This window comes from Oryzias latipes, chromosome 6 (assembly GCF_053564925.1).
Source record: "Oryzias latipes strain Hd-rR chromosome 6, Olatipes_Hd-rR_3.1".
Lineage (NCBI taxonomy): Eukaryota > Metazoa > Chordata > Actinopteri > Beloniformes > Adrianichthyidae > Oryzias > Oryzias latipes.
The window spans coordinates 19,039,733-19,060,194 of NC_136242.1; the positions used below are offsets into that span (position 1 = coordinate 19,039,733).

The following is a 20,462-nucleotide window of genomic DNA, read 5'->3' on the forward strand; positions in this document are numbered from 1 at the left end:
CACATCCTGCCTGTCTGTCTGTCTGGGAGGGAGAGGCAGAGAGAGAGAATCGACTCAACAGACTCCCGGAATCCACATTATGCGCGATTTACGCACACGCTTCTCTACTTTTACGCGTCGATTTTTTTTTTTTCGTTTTTGGGGAAAACCTATTTTACTTTCAAGATACGTTTTGCGAAAAGAAAACTACAGATGGAGTGAGTTTAAAGTTGCGCTTTAATTTTTCAAAAAACTTTGTTAATATGGAAAGTTTCACGGTATCGAAAAAGTAGCAGTTAAATTATTTTCTTTTTCCTAGTTCGTGTAACTTCAGTACAATTTTACAGAGACTTGAGCACAAAACATAAGGACTTGTTGAAGAAGAGAGGAAGAAAAGGACATCTTTGGATTGAAAAGAAGGAAAGACAAGAAAAATCGATACAATCTGGATTAATAGATGTACATGTGAACGTTTCCCCCATCCGAATTGATTTCGTTCGGACAAGGGGAGACTTTCATGGATGGAGGTTTTATGTGGGACCCGCTAGGATGGACGTGGTAGATGAAACAGAAGCGTTACAGAGGTTTTTTGAAGGTAAGAGAGCCAATCTTTATGTCACATTTAACACTTTGACTCAGGACTTGTGTGAGGAGAAAAGGTTTATAATGGAACCATAAGTTGGGTTTTTACTTTGAACATTTGTCTCTTACCTGCTTTTTGGATGTACAGAATAATTAATACAGGCTGATGATGATGTTTCTTCCCATGCAGTGTTTTTTTCCCCCTTGACATCTGTATTCTTTGCTGATGTTCTTTCCCCCTCAGCCTAAAAAACTAAAACGACAGGAATTCTGAAAGGTTAGCTAGAGCAGGGCGCAAAAGTGCTGGTGATGGGTAGCAGATCTAGTTGGAGTGGGAATCCTCAGAAAAAGTGGTGGAGGAGGGTGGGACTGAAAGGGTGTAGGAATTCAAGTCAAGATAAATGGTGTGTTTTGCAAGTGGACTTTGTGAGCCATGTTCTCCTGCAATTATGTTACGTTTATCTTCATATTTTGAGTTCTAGAAGTTTTTTTTTTATCTAGTATTTCTTCAATAAAATCCAGGACGTGTGAATGAAGCTCCACAAAAAAGTCACATCATGTGTGCGTATCTGATTATAAATTTAACAATTAGACTTTTGAGTAAACAAGTGGTTAAAGTCAGGTGCAAATGAAAGACACACTCCAGAACAGTAATCTTTGAGGGAGATTAGCACTTTATTATAGTATACACTAAGTGCTGACTTAAATATACACAGCCATCCATGACTGTCAAAGGTTTTTTGCCATTCTGACAGGAATTTAGAGTGTTTACATTCTTGCTTTAGGGAGTAAGAGACTACATCTCACTTTGGCTTTATTTCAGCCACTCTCACTGGGACAAAAATGTCAGCTTGTACACATTAGGTTCTCCGTTGTATTCTTTTTTACGTTATCTTTCTTGTTTGTTAATATTAACTTTGGTTGAACATTTGTCCCTATAAGTTATTTATTTCTTCATAAGATTAACTCTCTTTTGGAAAAAGGAGCTAAAAGGATAATCCTTTACATCTTCTATAATCAATAATCAGATAAAGAAGTGCCTGTTCTTCTTGACCCTTAAACTAGCACATGTATCATCACAAAGGATTTTAGCCTTGCTTAACTTTGTTTTAATGGCAGAAGTGAAATATGTGAACATTTGCATTAATGTACATTCCTGACATAGCCATGGTAGCTGTTAAAACACAATGAGGTTAGGCTGGCATTTCTGCTCAGGTCTTTGGCCTCTCACTCCGGCTCCATTAGAGTGACAGTGAGCAGACAGGGTGAGGAGGTGAGATAGTGCAGACGCAGGGTGGGGAGAGCCCGCAGCGCTGAGAGAAGGGGAACCACCAACCCCCCCCAAAACTTGACCTTCTCCTCTCTGACTCACTTAGATGCCAAAACAGACACTCGCAGAAACGCCAAGGGCTTTAAGCGAAAAGACGGATTGATCTCATGTTGATGTGAGCGTGGAAGCGAAAAGCATTGCACTTTTCCCTTCTAAGAGCCAGACTTCCTTTGTAAAGGTGGATTCTCTGACTGTAGTTGTGGCAAAGGTGCTGAAAGAAAATAGGGACAGTAAATGGGCCATCTAGAAAGTTAAAGCTGTTTATCAGTTATAATCGAAAAAGTGAAGAGAATATTAATTCAACATCTGCCCAACAGCGGGATTACACCTCTGGGCTCCATAATTTAAATTGATGGTATTTAAATTATTTTGATGCACATTATAAACACTGAGATGATGATGATCATCCAAGTTCCAACATCCACCATCCAGCTAATTGTCTCCTAGTGTTTAAAGTCCCACTCCAATCATCTTTCTATTGTAAAAGTGTTCCCGTTGGTTGTTTGGATATGATTATGTTGTTTTTAGCTAAAATCAATAAACCTGTTTCCTTTTCCAGGACACAGTGTCAGCAGGGCAGCAGGTGTTCTTTAGACATTCACGTCTGAGTTGTTGGCAGAACTGTTGGCATGGAGTAAGCCCACCTCCATTTCCCACTGTTCATCTGTTTACACGCTCTTCCACTTGCTTATAGCCCCTCACAACCCCAAGCTAACATTACCAGTGCAACAGAAATGACAAGCAATATCGGAGCTTTCCAGCCGTACAGTTTTGAGCCAGATACCAGCTCGTATGAGGACAATGAAGACGTACGTGAATCTAGACTTCTGCAAGTGGATGCATCAGAATGGAGTGAAGCAGAGAGCATGTGGCCTGCAAATTGTAGCACCTTTGTCCGTGCCACAGGCTTTTTCATGTTTTGGTCTGCTCCTGATTCACAATGATATAGATAAAGAAATAGTCAAAACACTAGTTTAAGCTTAATTTTCCTTCCATCGTGAGAAAAATGCCACAAGAACATTTTTAAAAACACAATTTTCAGCAGTGAGTCTTTAAAATCTGTTGGTTTTTGAGATGGAAAACCAGAGTTAAACAAGCAACGTTTTACTGGCTGCTTTGATTTATGGGTTATGCAAAAAGTTGCCATTAGAGGACCGCTTTGTTTTTGAGCACCCAGGCTTAACATGGTAAACTAATAAGCATTGTTCTACCTTAACTCCTCACTGCCAACAGAGTCATTCTCACTGCTGATTGTGGGAAACTTGACTTCAACGGACTGATTCACTTTTTCTTGTGCATTGTTGTGCAATCCTTTGAAAAGTGATTGCAAAACTCATAGAAGCTGAGAATGTTGTAATGACAGATGTATCTCTTGTGATTAATGATATTAAAAATAAAAGCAGGTGTTAGACGTAAAGTGAGGTTTTTTTTAAACAAACACCATAAAAACGTTCTTCATCATCTTACTCCTCTCCGTCTTTTGTTTTTTTACATCTATTTCTGCGCTTCAGGCGACCTTATACTCTGTGTACCTCTCCCCACACCAGCCCCAGCCTCCGTTCTCCTGTAATCTCTATGAGCAGGTCCACCGGTGAGACCAGTGCTTGTGTGCGACAAGGGCTGTGTGAGGTAGACTGGTACAGCCCTTTCCCATGACTGGGGGAATAATCCTCATTAAAAAAAAAAAAAAGCTCACACAATATCTTTAGCACATAGGAATGCACACACTATAACCCTCTGTCTCACACACACACACACACACACATTTGTTTTCAGATCTGTAGTTCCCAGGTCGGCACAACAAAGTCTTTCAGCCTGCGTGAGGAAAGATGTGAGAAATAGACAGGAATTGTTCCTCTTCGTCTTCTGCTTCAGGTGTTGTCATCTCAAGAGCTTCATCATGCTTTGGCTGCGTGCAGGTACTTTGTGCTGCTCTGTCCATTTTAATGTCCTAGCTTCCATCCAATAAAATTCTCTTAGTTCTACTAATCAACGCTAATTGTGATGTAATTCTATTTTACCAATCGTCTTGAATTTATCACTGTAGGGATGCAACAGATTTTCTCCTCCCTATTTTGATTGTTGTACAATACATAATATATATAATTATTCATGGGTTTGCAAAGATTCAAGCAGGTGATTTTTAAAGGTATTACATTGTAAAGTAAGATGAGGAGCCGGTAAAATTAAACCTTTTTCTAAAAAGAGAAGCAGAGGGAAGGCAGACCTGTTGATAACAAGGTTACTTTCAATTAAAAAAATGCCATCTTTCCTAACGATTAATAAGTAATAATGTAGGTGTGTACATGTCATTTTTTGGAGCTGTTTATAGCATCAGCACAGTTGACTTAAGCTTACTTGACATTCTGGATGTTGGTCAAATGGACAAATGGACTTTGGTCTTTTTCGTTTGCTTGGTTTGAATGTGTTAATTATTAGTATTATCATATAAGTGCTTTGGAATGTCACTTAGAGTAAAATAAAATAATAGCTTTTAGAGAGTTTTAGTGAGAAAAACTTTCACTTTTGGACTGGTATTGTAAAAAATAAAATTCCAGATTTTGAGGCAAACAAAATGAGGATTATAAATGTGTGGATTTTTTGGTGTGTAAAAATGTAATTGATACAATTTACAGCTTAACTTTAAGATCGACAGCTTTACTTTTCCAGACTGTCATCAGACAAATCGTGTTTAATGGTCCCTTACACATTCGGCCCTCTGTATTTTACAACCAAGCTATTAGGACAGTGGCATAACACACGCGCGTTCGTACATACACCAACAAACAAGTGCATTTACACATAGGCACGCGTATGTCCGCACACAGAAACACACACACTCCCCTCTCTGCTCCTAATCTCTCAAAAGGCTAGTCTGTATCGAATGTGAACTGACAATCATGTCACTGTTCCTCCCTGAACACAGCTGGACACAGAACAACATAGAAGACAGGGAAATGTACACATTCACTTCACAGCACATTAAGACGAATCAGGGATTGGAAGTTACAGGAGTTTTATTTCACTACTTTACCACACCTATAAACACTTTAATGGACCATAGAGTTATGATCCCAGTTAGAACATGGAAAATACATATATACATATATTGATCATCTTCTTAATTAGATGTCTCCAAATATGTTTTTTTTAGTTTGAATTTAAACACTTTTTTTGTCTTGGAATATGACATATCCTTTCTAAATTGTTCTCCATTTCAATTTTATTTATGGTTTCAGTTTATTACTGTGTTAAATAAAATTATTTTTTGCCAGTGCAGGGGGAAATTCTTCTTGTAAACTGCTGTGAAGGTTTTTTTTTGATCAATCTAAAGGATTAGAACTGGAGCATTAGTTTGCTCCTGTCAGCCTGGTAAAGGGGTGATTGCAGCTTCTGCGTCACAAATACAAACTGTTTCCATCGTCTGCTCCTGATTCCCAACGATTTAAAAAAAAAGGAAATATTCAGAAATGCAACTTTAAGGTTAATGTTCTGTATATATGTCCTCCATCAGGAGAAAAATGCCACAAGAACACGTTAAAAACACCAAAAAGTGAAGTGGTTCTTTATGTTCATCTAATTGATACAAATAGAATAAAATTTCTTTCACAATGTTATGTTTTTGTTTTTTTAGAAGCAAAGATTCAAAGTGTACAATTTAATGCAGCAATTCACAATCAGTTAACTCACAGCTGTATGGAAACATAAGGTAAACCAAACACTCTCGACCCACAACAAAATAATTTAAATACCTCAATAAATGATTGTATTTGTTTAAATATGTCAAAATATAAAAAAAATGTATATGACAAGTTATCATATATTTTTCTTTAATGGATGCTTTCATTCATCCATAAAGAATTAAGTCACTTTTTTATAACTCAAACTTTAAACAAAATTAAACTAGAATTGTAGTGGTGGATCTTTCTTTTTTCATTTGCAACATTTTAAAGGTGTGCCAATCATTTTAAAATGACCACTGGGTTCTGGTTTAAAGGAAAAGTAATAAACTCTTTGTACATGCACAGCCTCGCACAGATGATTATTTACTTAGTTAAAACAGAAACATGGAAAATTAAAGAGCAGAAACTCAAGCACTGATAACAAGCAATGATTTTGACACAACAAAAAGAACAAAGTCGAATGATTCTAAAACCTTTCAGCATTCTCCCTTAAGAAAGACAATCTTTTCACACTCAAAAAAAGGAAATTACCAGCCAATTAAGTTAACGAAAAAGTAACTTGTCATTTCAACCAGAAAATTTTATGTTTGTAAATCTTACATGAATGAATCATGTCGATTGTACATAAAAAGAATCTATTTAAAAGTTACTAATTTCCATCATGTTGATCCAACATGATACCATTAAATTGGATGCATTAGTAATCGCAAGGAATTGTGGGATACCATTTTCTTTGTCTATCTGGGCAGATTGGGGTCTAAGTGTGAGTTTTTGTCCACGGGTTTTATTGTCTAGCTGTTTTACTCTGTTTTAACTAGTGATTTAAACTGTTATGTTTATTTTTTTTTGCACCATGAGTTAAAGTTTGGTAGAGGATGAAGACCAACCCCCTTGTGTGGTAAAATGTTAATGTTCCAATACTTAACACAGAGTTCGCGGGAATTGAGCTCCTGTCTTGTGATGTGGGACTTTGCTGGGTAATTCATGTCTTTGATGTGAAAATTAGAAGACCCATTGGTTGTAACTTTGGAACAACATATCAATTATAGATGAATAAATACAATTATAGAAATAAATAGAAATTCAAGTTAAATAAACTTAATTTACTTAGGTGTGACCAATTGAAGTGATTCAATTAAATTGGATCAACTTTTTTCTTTTTAGAGTGAGCAACAATATCAATTTAAAGTTGGGTGCAACTGCTCTATTTAAATTGAATCAACTTAAATTTATTAGTTTGAACCTAAATACATTAAGTTGACCCAACCTAAATTCATTAAGTTGAGCCAACCTAAATAAATTAAGTAGGACCAACATGATTCATTTTTGTTCAAGTAACGCAATCTAATCATGTGGAAATCCTTTCCATAATTTTTTTATGTTCATTCAAAGTGAACGTTTTTTGAGTGCAGGACATATTTAAGAAAATGGTTCTTCTTTCAAAGATCTGCATATTAAAATAGTTTCATAATTTCTTTAAACACAACATTTACATCTACAATGTTTAAAAATAGGAAAAGAGAAATATTAGAGTATATTGATATCAAAATAGAAGTTTTAAAATTAGGGAAAGTTTACTTGTGTTTTACATTAGAAGACCAAAGTTTTGACTTGATCTAATGCCAACTTTTACTTTCAGCATGTCAGACTCCTTTCTGGGGCCAAAAAGACAATTTTCGACACTCCATTTTGGATTAATTCTTTCTCCACCTGCATTCTCCCTTCGCTTTTTTTCTTTTTTTCCCTCTGACGCTGAATGTCAAACTTTATTTGGCACTTCTTTTGCCTCAGCTCTCCTCAGAGTCCATCTGTCTTCCAGTACCTTTCCCCATATCTCTCAATTTTTTTGTTATCAGGACTGCCAGCTCAGATTTACTGCTTCTATGAGTTGGGTGCACATCTGGATCTTATTTAAAGGAAACCCTCCTGCTTTTTTTAAGTTTACCACTGGCATGCATCAAGAAATATTAACCAGATGTAAAGAAAGGCAGGTTTAGACATAAATTAAAAGTGAGGAATTGACAAAGCTAAAAAATAAATCTTATTTAATTGGTTGGAGACGAGCAGCTTTAAGGGGTTGAAGCTTGAAAGTTACAAGAATATGTTTTTACTGGCCAAGTGTTGGTCAGTGTTTTTGTAAAACCAAACTTAAAAGGGAAAAAAATATCTGTACATCACTTTTTTTTAATTAGCATCCTGGCATATTACAGTGTATAAATAGTGGTAACTTTGTAAAAATTCGAAATCCAACAATATTCATCTTTGAAAGAAACTGACCAGTTTTCTGTGATGAAACTGCTATTTTGGACTAAACACAAGTCTTTTTATTTTGATTTTTAGCTCTTAAATCCTCTACTAGACTTAAATTAAAGATTTTGTTTCCATAAATAAAATTATTGCACAGGCAAAACTGTAACATTAGTTCTAATTTTTGAGAATTTTAAATGTAAATATCTTCTTAAGAGTTCTGTTGCCATCCGTCCTATCTATCTATCTATGATGAGAGTGGTCAGATAGGCAAACGCAAAAGTCTGGCTTAATCCATACAAGTGGGAAATTAACTGTTTTTTTATGTGTAAATAAGGACACAATGTAGGACTAAAATTACATTTAAAAACAGAATAGAATAGAATTACAAAAAAAGCATGTGTTTTTCTATATTTTTGAAGTGTAACAGAGTTCAGAGTTTGGGTTACAGCTGCATGAAATCAATTGACAGCTGGGGTGTGACAAGCGCTTATTGTTTATAAGTTTAATTAATAATAATAAGCTTTATTACAGACTCAAGGTCCATTTGCCACAATGTGGGACACAAAACATTTAAAAGACTTAAGGATAAAAAATAGTTTATGTGTCCCACATTGTGGGAAACCATTGAAAGAAAGGTACGACCTCCATCGATCTAAAATATATATTTTTTTCATCTCTTACAACAGTCTCAGTAAATGGTTTGACAAATGGAAAATCTGAGACTTTCCTGACGCTTGCAAAAAAAAAAAAAAAATTCTTTACATTCCCAACTGAGTAGGTGCTTAATCTGTTAGAGGAAGAGTGAGCAAGTGTGTTTGAGGAAAAAAGAGAAAAAAAGGAGGTTATATGCCAACCCATACGGGGTCCTTATACCTCTGAGGTCCTGCCCATCAGTCCAATCCTCGTTTATAAGAAATTTGTTTCCACAACCTGCTGTTTAGAAAAAACAATGGCGGGTTTGGCAAAAATATACATTTCTTATGAAACATATCCATGTGGTGGGGTGACGTGCTGCGTCATAAATAAGTGTGTAAAAATGCGTTTACTCTACATGCCTTTGTTTTAATGATTAGGTGAGGTCATGTGTTCAGGATTTGGGAGGCTTTGTCAATCAAAGGGCTGAAAATGACCCTGGGGTTTTTAAAAAAATGTGGAGGAAAAGATTTTTCGCTTATAAATGTATTTGTAGCTAAATGGTGCCAAAAACAGTGAAGGAAACCTTTTTTCTCCTTCATGAAAGTAAACACTAATTGCTTTAAAGGAATGAAAAAATGACTAAGAAAAATCACTCATTTTTTATCTTTTTACAAATATTTTTCCTGAAAGGAGAAGATGCAGCTGCAGCCATCTTAGGAAAAAAATAAGAATCTTTTTCCAGTTTGTATGTGTAGACACTGAATCATCAGGTGATCACATCCACCTCCTGAAGATTAATCTTCTAATGTCTTTTTGAAAATTACAATTTCTCGCTTTAAATAGTCCTGAGTGTTCAACAAAAGATAAGGTCATGGAGTCGATTAATATTCTGTTATCTCAAACAGTAACGTGTTTTCAGAGAATTCCTCCAGGGAATTACAATTACAACAGCGGAGCTCTGGTTGTTGAAACCAGGGCTGCTGTGGCACTGAGCTGCTGAAAGATTCCTTGAGCTAATCCCCAGATGCTCTTCATTCTCCCCCACCCCGATCCCCCTGCACCCGCCATTCCCCTTGTTCCTGACCCTTCCTTCCCCACAGGTCATGATATTACCAGTTCTCTGGAGCCTGCCAACATTGACACCAGTATCCTGGAAGAGTACATCAGCAAGGAGGACGATAGCGCTGACATGTGAGTTGGGACTCCAAACCTGCCTAGCAACGTCAAAACAACATGCGCCAACCCAACCAGATCATGTCGTTACAAAGGAATTTGTTTTTCCTGATAAGGCTAATCCCTTTTTACCCCCCCTACAGCTGTTTCTCTGAGGTCCACAGCACCCCAGGACCAAATTACTCATCTCCTCAGGCGGGAGTTTCCTCCTCTGGAGGGTTGGGGTGTAGTGTGAGTCCCCCTGTTCCGCTTCGCCAAGGAGTTCCTTCACTCGGGCCCCCAAGCTGTCAGAGCACCTACCCTCAGGTTCCCTCCCTAGGGCTCCGACATAACTACCCCTGCCTGGGACAGCAGCAACCACACCAGCAGCATCAGCAACAGGCACTCGTCAAGCCTGAGCACAGGGGCCACTACGCTCCAGGGTGAGAACAACCATCAACAAGCAAGCACATGTGTGGGAGAGCGGTACTTGACTCTTAACTCTCTTTAAAACACGCAAAGTTATCCCTTGCTGCACGGGATTTAGAACGTTTTAAGCGGGCAATGTAAAACCGACACCTTTCTTCAGATCCGCTGGAGGTCAGTGCCTTTTAAAGGCTCAGTTGTTCAAATGTAGCCTGCGCTGGTCAAGAGGGGGAGGGTGACTGATAACAGTCCAAGAGAGTCAAATTGCATCCTGAAAAAAAAAAAAGTTCGGACTCAGAGAAGAACTGCGCTGCTGTGATCCCAACCAGCAGTACTCATCGAAACATGATGGAGGTTTAGGAATCAAGGGGGTCTCCTGCATGACAGACGGTTTCAGCACGCCAGCATTACCAAGTCACCGATGACTGAAAACGCCTCACTTCGTTTGTGACAGTAACATCCACTGTTTCCTTGTTGTTTTTGTTTTTTCAGGACATTACCTGAATCTCCACCAGACTCAAGCTCAGAGCCATACTCCCCTCAGCAGGTGAATGGTGAGTGACATCGCCTCTGATATTAAAAAGGAGAAACCAGACAATTCCGGACTCAGTTCAAGCAACTTAGACTTGCAAATAAGGAGCCGAACCTTAACAGTTTAAGTCAATGTCTGTCTCCTTCCTCTTCAGGATTGGCTGGAATAGAAAGACAATGAAACAATTGACAAATCAATAAGAGAAAACACCAGAAGTGTCCGGACTCTGTCGTTTATTGACTGACAGTAACATTTAAACTGAGTGTTTTTATCAGTTGTTTCTTATCGATCACATGCCTGTGTTTTATGGTGTTTAAAAGTTGTAAAATAATGTTATCTCCCCATGCATTTCTCCATTGAGGTATTTAGTGGAAGTGCACTGTTCATCAATTAGAACAGGATGGAGGGTGCAACAAGCAAAGACAGGAAGTGATCACGTGGCTTGATCCTTGTTTCAGATCATCATATGATCAGGACCATGACCCCAGAGAACATGTGTCACATGACTCCCACCCCACCCCTGCCGTCACACGGCCACTATCCCAACATGCACCGGGACATGTACCTGAAGCCTGAGCCCATCATAACGCAGTACCCTATTGGACCAGCCACAAGCGGGAGCGGGGACATGCAGCAGACACAGATGCTCCATCAGCTGCTGCAGCATCCTCAGGGGCAAGAGTGAGTCGTGCAGACATGCGACATGGAGCAGACGTGTTGTTTAGGATGGCTGGTCTACACAGGTCTACACAGGCTAGTCTATACAGTCTTTGACTGTATGTTTTCATTTCCTCCCTTAGAGGCATCCCCGTCCACCAGGCGAAGAAGAGGAAGCACTCTGACTCTCCAAACAGCACCTTAAATTCCCAAATCCTCACAGGTATCATCAAGCAAGAACCAGGTAGGCAGGCATCTTTCTTCCCTTCCTCACTCCCTCTACTTCACACTCACCTGCTCTCACTAACCCTTAACACAGAGACTTTAGAAACAAGTTTTACCTGTGAGTAATCCAATATTCATAGTAGCCATTTGAAACTCTATTTTTAGGGTTGATGCAGGATGCGGACAACGCCTACCTGGACCCAAACTATCAGTGCATCAAATGGCAACCCCACCAGCAGAACAAATGGACACCACTTTACGACGCCAACTGCAAAGAGCTGTAGGTAGAATGACAAATGTGTGTATGGGAGCTGAAAGCATTCCAAAGACATGCAACTATTAGGAGTTTTAATTGGTTGAATTCAACAGAGGATAACAGCGGGAGTGAAAAACGAATAGCTGGCTAGCAGAGGTCTCCAAATTCCTCAGCAGTGAACTGTGCGGGGGAGTGACGCAGCGCAGGGTTTCGACCTCGAGAGGCAACACGAAGAGGGTTTAAAGCAAAAAAAATTAAAGCGCACCTTCTCGTGCCAAAATAGATAGGGAGTAAGGTTAAAATGAACTCACTAGACCTTTCAGATATGTTATCAAAACCACCTGGTTCACCAACTCAACTGTGGGCACACCGCACCTCAGTCAAGATGACAATTTCTTCAATTGTGAGGGTCAAACTGACAATCTGAGGGCTTAAACGCCTCTCCAGAGTTTCCAAGTATTCTAAAAGATCAAATTCTCTTCATTGTTCTTAAGATAACATTAGTTTACCCTAATGTTTCATAACCCTCAGCTGCAGAAGCAAATATTTCTTTGTCTTTAGAAATACTTCGGGCAACATGTAGAATCATATTCTCATTTATGCTATAATTTTATTCCCTGTGTTTAGTCCGATGCCAACGTACCGCGTAGATGCCGACAAAGGCTTCAACTTCTCCCTGGCTGATGATGCCTTTGTTTGCCAGAAGAAAAACCATTTCCAGGTTACTGTGTACGTCGGAATGCTGGGAGATCCCAAGTATGTCAAGACGAATGAAGGCCTGCAGCCCATTGATTGCTTCTACCTCAAACTCAATGGAGTAAAGGTGAAGAAAGGACACAAGGTGGACTCAGAATGCATTGTTCTCCATAAAAACGTTCATAATTTTGCACAAGTGAACATCTATAAAGCTACACTGTTTAAATCCACACAATCAATATGTGACAAAGCTTGTCCAAGATCTAAGAAAGATCCACAATCTGTTGTTGGCTGCAAACATTTTGATTTTTTAAAAATTTATTTCTCTTCCACAACAATTCCAAAGAATTTCAAAACAATTTTTGAAACTAATAACTAGTAACCTTTTGCTGCATGGCAGAGTAAAATCTATATGTAAAGGCTTCAACAGCTTTATTTTTCTTGGGTTCTGCAGACTTGCAGAAGTATCTTCATTAACCTATCATAATCATAGCTGATGTAATGAAATTCCAATGACTATAATTACTCTCTGATTATTTAATGAACTATTTTTATTTTTATCTTCAGGTGGAAGCAATGAATCAGACAATAAGTGTGGAGCAGTCTCAGTCTGACCGCAGCAAGAGGCCCTTCAAACCAGTGCTGTGAGTTTTGACTCCTTCCATGTGGACCCACTCCAATAAAAAACGTGGTTTTGGTGTTTTCAGCATGTTCTTGTAGCATTTTCTCACGATGGAGGACATATTTAACCCTTGTGCTATCTTAGCTGACCCCACCCTTACATTGAAGTGTTATTCCTACCATGACAAAGGTGGATAAAGGTGGAAAGATTTCAAGTAATCCATATGGACACCAGAGAAGATCACAAATCATTGAGGAAAAAAGGTTCCTGTCTGGTGGGTCTAGATGACCCAACTCCCAATGTTAAAGTGTCTAGGATAGCACAAGGGTTACAGAAATTTAAGCTTAAAGCTGCCTTTCTGAGTATTTCTAAATTCAAATCATTGTGAATTAGGAGCAGACGAAAAATTGTCGTTAGAAAAAGCTTGTAGAGGTGCAACAATGAGCAAAGCCACAATCTCCCTGCTCCGCTCCATTCCGATACACCCACTAGATTTATTTACGACTTTGTTTTCCTCGTCCGAGCTGCCATCTGATTTGAAAACTATACGATTGGATAGCTCAAATATTGCTCGTTATCTAACTGGAGAGGATGTAAACAAAGGGATGATGGGAAATGTGGGCAGGTTTACACCTTGCCAACTGTCACACAACTCTGAGAAGAATTTCTGATGAACTACTGCTGCTCTGCATGTCCTAGTAGATGACACAGATTTTTACATTTTGGCATAATTTAAAGATCACCAGGAATGATTTTACAAGAGCTCAAAAATGATTGGAGAGATACTTTAAATAATGCATGAATGGCAGGAGAAACTTTTTATCATACACAAATGACTTTGTTTCTTCCAGAGTCACTTTGCCTCCAGAGCAGGTAACAAAAGTCACAGTTGGGCGGCTCCACTTTAGTGAGACCACAGCAAATAACATGAGAAAGAAAGGCAAACCGAATCCCGATCAGAGGTGAGAAACGCAAAGAAACACTCTTTTTTGTGAAAAGTTTTAAATCACATTTATTGTACTACGCAGGGCTAACCTCATCAAATTATCATGCAGGTATTTCATGCTGGTGGTAGCACTGCACGCGCAGTCCCATAGTCAGACCTACACTGTGGCTGCCCATGTATCTGAGAGGATCATCGTCAGGGTAACGTCTGGCCATGTCTGTTTCCTTCCTACAACAATCATATCCTGTGACAAAAAGCAAACTGTTGCTGTCCTGTGACAATCGCTTAGTTAAAGCATCGCGATCAAGTCAAGAAAAATAATGTTAAGCTTTTGGGGTGAAATTTATATATACATTTATAGATGTGTGTATATAATCTTCTCAAATTGACACTTAAATCCTCAAATTCTGAGTTATGCTTTGTTTTTGCTGGACAGCAATGGTACTGTAATGACCAAAAATGCATGACGTGTGTGATAACAGCTTATATTTGGTTGGACAACTTCCTGAGAAGACTCAAGTGAATGATTTGACTGCCACATAAATACCTCCTCATTTTCAGCAGATTTGGTTCCGGGGGACTGCATCTTATTTCACATTTTTATGTAAATGTTTAAGCCTGTTTACTTTTTTGCAAGAAGACAAACGAGAAGATCAGTAATTCTAAAATGTGGTCATACAGTTTTATTAACTCAGACTGGCAACAAAGAAAACGAGCAATTGTGAGTGAAAAAAACCAAGAAAACAAATGATCTTCTAATCAGCCCCCTAACAACTCTTTTTTTTAATCAAAAGACGAAACAGATCTTCTCATAGACTCTTGACAAGAAAGGAAATAAGCTTTTTTCTTCATTCTAAGCTATATTTGATTAAGTGTGATTTTGTAAAAATTGTCTGATAATCTAAATCTCTGTGTATCTTCTTCTGTGTTTCTTTGAGACAGGCATCCAATCCAGGCCAGTTTGAAAGTGACAACGAGGTGCTGTGGCAGCGAGGCCAACTGCCCGACTCGGTGTACCACCACGGCAGAGTGGGCATCAACAATGACCGCCCAGATGAGGCCCTTGTTGTCCATGGAAATGTGAAGGTCATGGGCTCCTTGGTACATCCGTCTGACATCAGGACTAAAGAAAATGTCCAGGAGGTCAGGATGTGTGTTGATGTGTTTGGCTGAACTGTGCTGTCAGATATCCACACTCTGAACTGCTTCCTGGTTGTGCAATAAAACTTTTTTTGTTGTTGTTTGACTTTTGCAACTCTGATTCTAAAAACAGCTGAAAGATGAGCATGCGTTGTTTCATCACCTGTCATATTTAACAGTCAGTTTTTGTATATATTTATATTTTTAAATCATGTTGACTAGACCAACCTGCTAAAGGTAACTAGAATGTTCAGGTGTAGCATCATCAAAAATTCTTGCATTCTTTTCCAGATCATACTTTGATAAAGGTAACCTGCATCGTGTTTTCATGCACTCTGCACAGGCATCACAGCTGTTCTGTCTTCTCACAGGTCGACACCACAGACAATTTAAAACGCATTTCCCAGATGAGGCTTGTCCATTACCACTACAAGCCTGAGTTTGCTGCCACAGTGGGCATAGAGAACACTGCAGAGACTGGTAAAGGCTTTATTAATACCCACTGTGTGAATTTTAAAGATAACATTGTCGTTCTAAAGTTTGATGTCATTATTTTTCTTCTTTAAACAATTTCATGAGATAAATGTTAGCGTTTTTTTTTTGTTTTTTTTTTTGCTTATTTGGTCGTTTGATTCTTTTTTCACTTCTAAAATGTCTCCCCTGCAGGAGTTATTGCCCAGGAGGTTCAGCAAATCTTGCCAGAAGCAGTAAAGGAGGGGGGAGATGTGGTTTGTGCCAATGGAGAAACTATTCCCAACCTCTTAGTTGTCAATAAGGTAAATGAGGGTGCAGTGCTCACGGTGCTTGCACATAAAGAACTACTCTGATTCCTTCTTCATCTTTGAAGGAGCGCATCTTCATGGAGAATGTTGGAGCTGTCAAAGAGCTCTGTAAGCTCACAGATAACCTGGAAACCCGTATCGATGAGCTGGAGAGGTGGAGTCGGAAACTGGCCAAGCTTCGTCGCCTGGACAGCATGAAAAGCACCGTGAGCGGAGGCACAGTGAGGTGAGCGATGAAGTGCAGCAACAGCAGAGAATTCTGGGCAAAGACAAGCGAGCGAGTGCGTTACTTTGGCTGCTTTTGTCTGTGAAGCCAAGCAGGAAGTTATTTCAGCAGAACTGGAAGTGGCCCCCTCAAGAAGAAGACAGTCAAGCCTGGGAGCAAGGTGTGTACTGTTATTGGTGTTTTAATTAAGAAATAATGTACATGGGGCTCATTGTTTACTGTTTAATGCAGAGCTCGCCTTCAGATCCAGGTTGCATCAGTCAGAGGTTCATGCAGGGCACTATTTTGGCTCTGGTCATCGTCATGGCCTTCAGGTATGAGGATCAGGTGACATAGTTAAAAAAAAAAACTTGAAATTTGCCAAATCCAAGCTCTCTGATGACATGATGCATCAGTTTTTTGTGCATCCACAGCGTCATCTCAATGTCTGTCCTGTACATCCTCACTCTCCATCACAGAGGGGACGTCACAGGGAAAGACAGGTATGACTTTTGTAAGGACTTAAGTCAATACTAAGTTGATCAATTTCCACCTTTCCAGTAATGTCTGTCTTTAACATCTGCCCTGCTTTCTGTAGCTATGTGTCTTCCTGTGTTTTCTACATCTCTTGGATGCCCATCTTCACTGCCTCTGTAAATCTCTGTTCTCCTGTCTGCACATGGTATAACCACATCTTCCTAGCAAATTATCCTATTTCTGTCAACTCTTTAAGTCTGCTGGAAATGAATACTTTTCTCTTTTATGATCCTGAGCATTATGTTAAGCACACTGAAGTTCATCAGAAGGCAGAAAAGTGTCTCACTGATGGTTTCTCCTCTGATTGATTCAGGTCAGGAGCGGCTCTGAGATCCTCCCACAAGACTCTCTATGGCCCCCTGTCCCCCACACCTGCACCAGGTGAAGAAAACTTGTCTGCAATGGTTATTTTGAACCACAATGATGCAATCTGATTATGATAATTGAATAAAAGTCCTATTCTTCCTTTTTTGTTTTAGCATCTTGCTGTTCTACCACAGCTCTAAACAACCAATCAGCAACCACTTTAACACCAAGTAATAACCAATCTACTACAGGTAAGAAAAATATACAAGAGCAAATATGTTTTTGTTTTTAATTCTGGTTCAAACTGTGCACATTTCTTTGTTTCTTAGGTTTGAACAGCCTCAACCCCACACCAGGCACTGTTAATAGGAAGGCTAAGTCCATGCAAAAGGACAAGGACGCTCACAATAGAAACCGTTTGAGTCACACCTCAACACCCATGTACTTGGGCAAGTCCAAGAAGCCTGTCTCCACAGATCTGGATGGGGTGGGGTCCACCAACCGCCTGCCAGGGGGGCCGCAGCCTGTGCCACGAAGACAACGCAGCCTAACTGAAAAGGGTGAATTCACAAACACAGCACAATCAATGTCCATTTTTCTTATGTCAAATGTCAAAACCTTATACCTTATGCAGAAAAAATGAATTCTTCAGATGTTGTTTAAAGTATGGTATAGTTTTAATTTCACTGTTTTTTTATGTTTTCAAGGAGGAAAGGGTGCTCCCTCCCTTATTGGAGTCCATATTGTGGAAACAAACTCAGAAATAATCTCACAAAGCTGTACAACAGCAGAGAGCTGCAGGTATGAAACCACAACCACACCAGGCCTGAGTTAATTGAGAAAGAATTAACATGATGACACAGCTTCCTCTGGCTGCAATGCTAGGATGCTCTTACAGTTGTAAAAAAAAGAAAAAAAAGAAAAACCATTTACTCTTTGGTTATAAATTCTTTGATGATTATGTTTTGACATGTCATTTTTTGTATCTTGACTCTAGTTACACAATTTCTCTTGATGGACTGAGAAACTCCTCTTTCTCTCACATTACTTTGAATATGACGTGAGTACAAAACATGACTGCACAAAAAAAATCAATAATGTCCATGTTTATTTCTTTTTAAAAGATTCTGAAATATTTTGTAAGGCTTTAAAAATATGTTGTAGTTAGGCAGATGAAATCTGCTTTAACCGATTTTAGACAGATTTATTGCAGTTTTAATTAGCAACTAAGTATACTGGAAAATACTGGAAATTACAGAAATGATAGATTGAAATCATAATAATCAAATCAAGAAGGATTTTGTAACAAAAATCATCAAGAAGCCACTGTCACCACAATTGCAGAACATTTTTTACTGCAAAAAACTCCTAATCCTGTCATAAAGTTTGCAGAAATCTGTGGAAGACAACCAAGAAGTAATGTGTTCAACAAAGTTCTTTTTTTTTTTTTTTTAGCTTCACAAGTAGCGTTTGGGCAAAACAGTGTGGAACCATCAAAGGACGTTTGTGCCACAACCACACAGAAACAGAGCTATACGCTGCACAGAGACCATCAACAAAGGTATTTATCATTATTAGGCAAGATGGGGACTGAACCTGCAATTCTCTGATCTACCTCTTCACCACAGAACCTCTCAGATATCAGATATTCCTAAAAGAATTCATTTTTTGTCTTCTTGCTTGTCTTTAAGGGGACTCATCACCTGTGGTCGGTGCCTGTGTTGTCTTTCCAAGTGGTCAGATATCACCTTCGTTTATCTCTGTCTGTAAGTAGATCAAACCTATGAATGATGAGGCCTTTGCTTTATGTTGCAAGTTTTACCTGGTTGCTCTGCAAGTTGTCATAATTGTTGTTTTTTTTGTTCATTTTTCCTTCACAGAATGAAGTAAGTTGTGCCACTGAAGAAAACAGATCAACGCTCTTGGATTTCTATTTTGTCATTCAGAACAGTTGTATGTGAGGAGGAGGACCACTGCCTTCATTCTGCTCCCTTACATCTCTCCTATAAATTTCCATTTGTATGTTGTGATGTTATTGAACTTATCCACTGTAATACTCTCCATATGTTTACTTTTCCCTGTGACAACTGGAGGTTAAATTCTGAAGATATTTCAGACGACCCTGCTTAATTGTAAAAACAAAACCCATATGTACATAATTGACCTTATTACTGATCATTGTGTCTTCCAGTCTTATCTTTAGCCATAATTACCTTTTCAGCAGCTTTAAATGCCATTATTATGATGAGGTGTGTGTGCATTGAAACCAGCATCTACAAAAACATATTTCAGTAATTTTAAACACTGAAGGGGACATCATTGAATTCTCCTAAACGCCTCGCAGTATAAACATACCTCAGTAGTGCACACTGGCAAGTTCCCTTTGAGGCTTTGTGTCCACTGTTTGCATGTTCTGCATTTGATGTAATTGGCTGTCAAACTAATTGCAGACTCATATGTGATGCTCATGAATCAAAGTTGCATGCTGTAAATTTAAAACCCACCCGTCAAGTAATATTTGGAAAAACCCCTGGAGGACTGTTTGTTCAAAATAATTCAGCAAACACATGGCATTATGATGTAGATGCAGCTCTCATTATCTTACAGTGAAAATACAATAAAGTCCAACACTGACAATATTTCACAAAACACTGGAATAGCTTACACTGTATTTCCTTAACTAGGCAATGCTGGTACAGCAATAAATGACAAAAATCAATTGAGGTGCATTCCCAATCCTTTCTCTAAACTAATACATCACAGCTTGATTTGCTTTTTTATTTCTGGATCATAGAGCAAAAAGAAACTGATTTGCTCAGAAAGGCAGTGATCATTATGAAAAAATTCACACCAGATATATTGTGTTTTCAAATGTTTCTATTCAACTAAGACTATGCAATGACAGCTTGTTTGATAGAGCTGATATATGTAATGTTTGCTTTCTAAATGGCCTTTTTCTATTTCAAAGAATTAGTTTTTAAAACAGACAGCATGCTTTATTTGCTAATAAATCTGTATGGTTCTGTAGTCCAAAATCCAAACAACACTGTAACTTCAATGTAACGTCAACTATTAATAGGAAAAACAGCCATTAGACAAAGATCTCAGATTTTATGATGTGATAACTGTGTACAATATTTTCACAATACATTTGTTGGTCATTTGTACAATATTAGCTAATTTATAATGCACCAGCTGTCATATTGAAACCACTGTAGCACTTTTTTGCACTGAATATATGAACTGCTCTTTTCCCCCTGTCTCCAGAGTGTCAGACTGGTTTCAGGTAGACCAACTGCATTTTGTGTAACTGTACTGCTTTATTTCACTATTACCATTTATTCTTTCTGTTTGATGGTTTTGTTGTTTTGTCTTCAGTATGTTTTTAATGCATCAGTAATATATTAACTATTATCTTTTTAAAAGCTGAGCAGTTATTGGTAAACTTGGGCACACGTAAATACCCATCTGTAATTTTAGCACTATGAGAAAATAAACAATGCTTAAATTTACTGTCTGG

The 20,462-nt window shown here is 38.5% G+C and overlaps 1 protein-coding gene across 15 annotated transcripts; it reads left to right on the top strand.

Annotated features, from left to right (window-relative positions):
- myrf (myelin regulatory factor) lies at positions 1-20,454 on the top strand. Of its 15 annotated transcripts, none has more exons than XM_078948693.1 (27): positions 1-574; positions 9,561-9,651; positions 9,777-10,055; positions 10,531-10,592; positions 11,029-11,251; positions 11,371-11,471; positions 11,618-11,732; positions 12,336-12,531; positions 12,972-13,048; positions 13,878-13,988; positions 14,082-14,172; positions 14,915-15,115; positions 15,484-15,592; positions 15,779-15,888; positions 15,960-16,120; positions 16,208-16,280; positions 16,352-16,434; positions 16,534-16,602; positions 16,698-16,781; positions 16,950-17,017; positions 17,116-17,193; positions 17,272-17,502; positions 17,650-17,743; positions 17,940-18,002; positions 18,398-18,503; positions 18,634-18,708; positions 18,823-20,454. In XM_078948693.1, exons 1-27 carry the CDS (start codon positions 529-531, stop codon positions 18,901-18,903), a joined length of 3,078 nt encoding a protein of 1,025 aa, XP_078804819.1. In that variant the 5' UTR covers positions 1-528; the 3' UTR covers positions 18,904-20,454. The 15 variants fall into 15 exon arrangements, with proteins under 15 accessions (XP_078804819.1, XP_078804825.1, XP_023811531.1 ...); XM_023955763.2 differs by having other exon boundaries at positions 2-574; positions 12,336-12,549; positions 14,082-14,187; XM_078948690.1 differs by having other exon boundaries at positions 2-574; positions 12,336-12,549.
- Positions 20,455-20,462: the final 8 nt, after the last annotated feature.

Coding starts and splice junctions, on each gene's coding strand:
- myrf (XM_023955763.2), top strand. CDS start 529: ATGGACGTGGTAGATGAAACAGAAGCGTTACAGAGGTTTTTTGAAG. Junction 11,252..11,370: donor CAGCATCCTCAGGGGCAAGA/GTGAGTCGTGCA, acceptor TTCCTCCCTTAG/AGGCATCCCCGTCCACCAGG. Junction 18,504..18,633: donor CACAGAGACCATCAACAAAG/GTATTTATCATT, acceptor CTTGTCTTTAAG/GGGACTCATCACCTGTGGTC.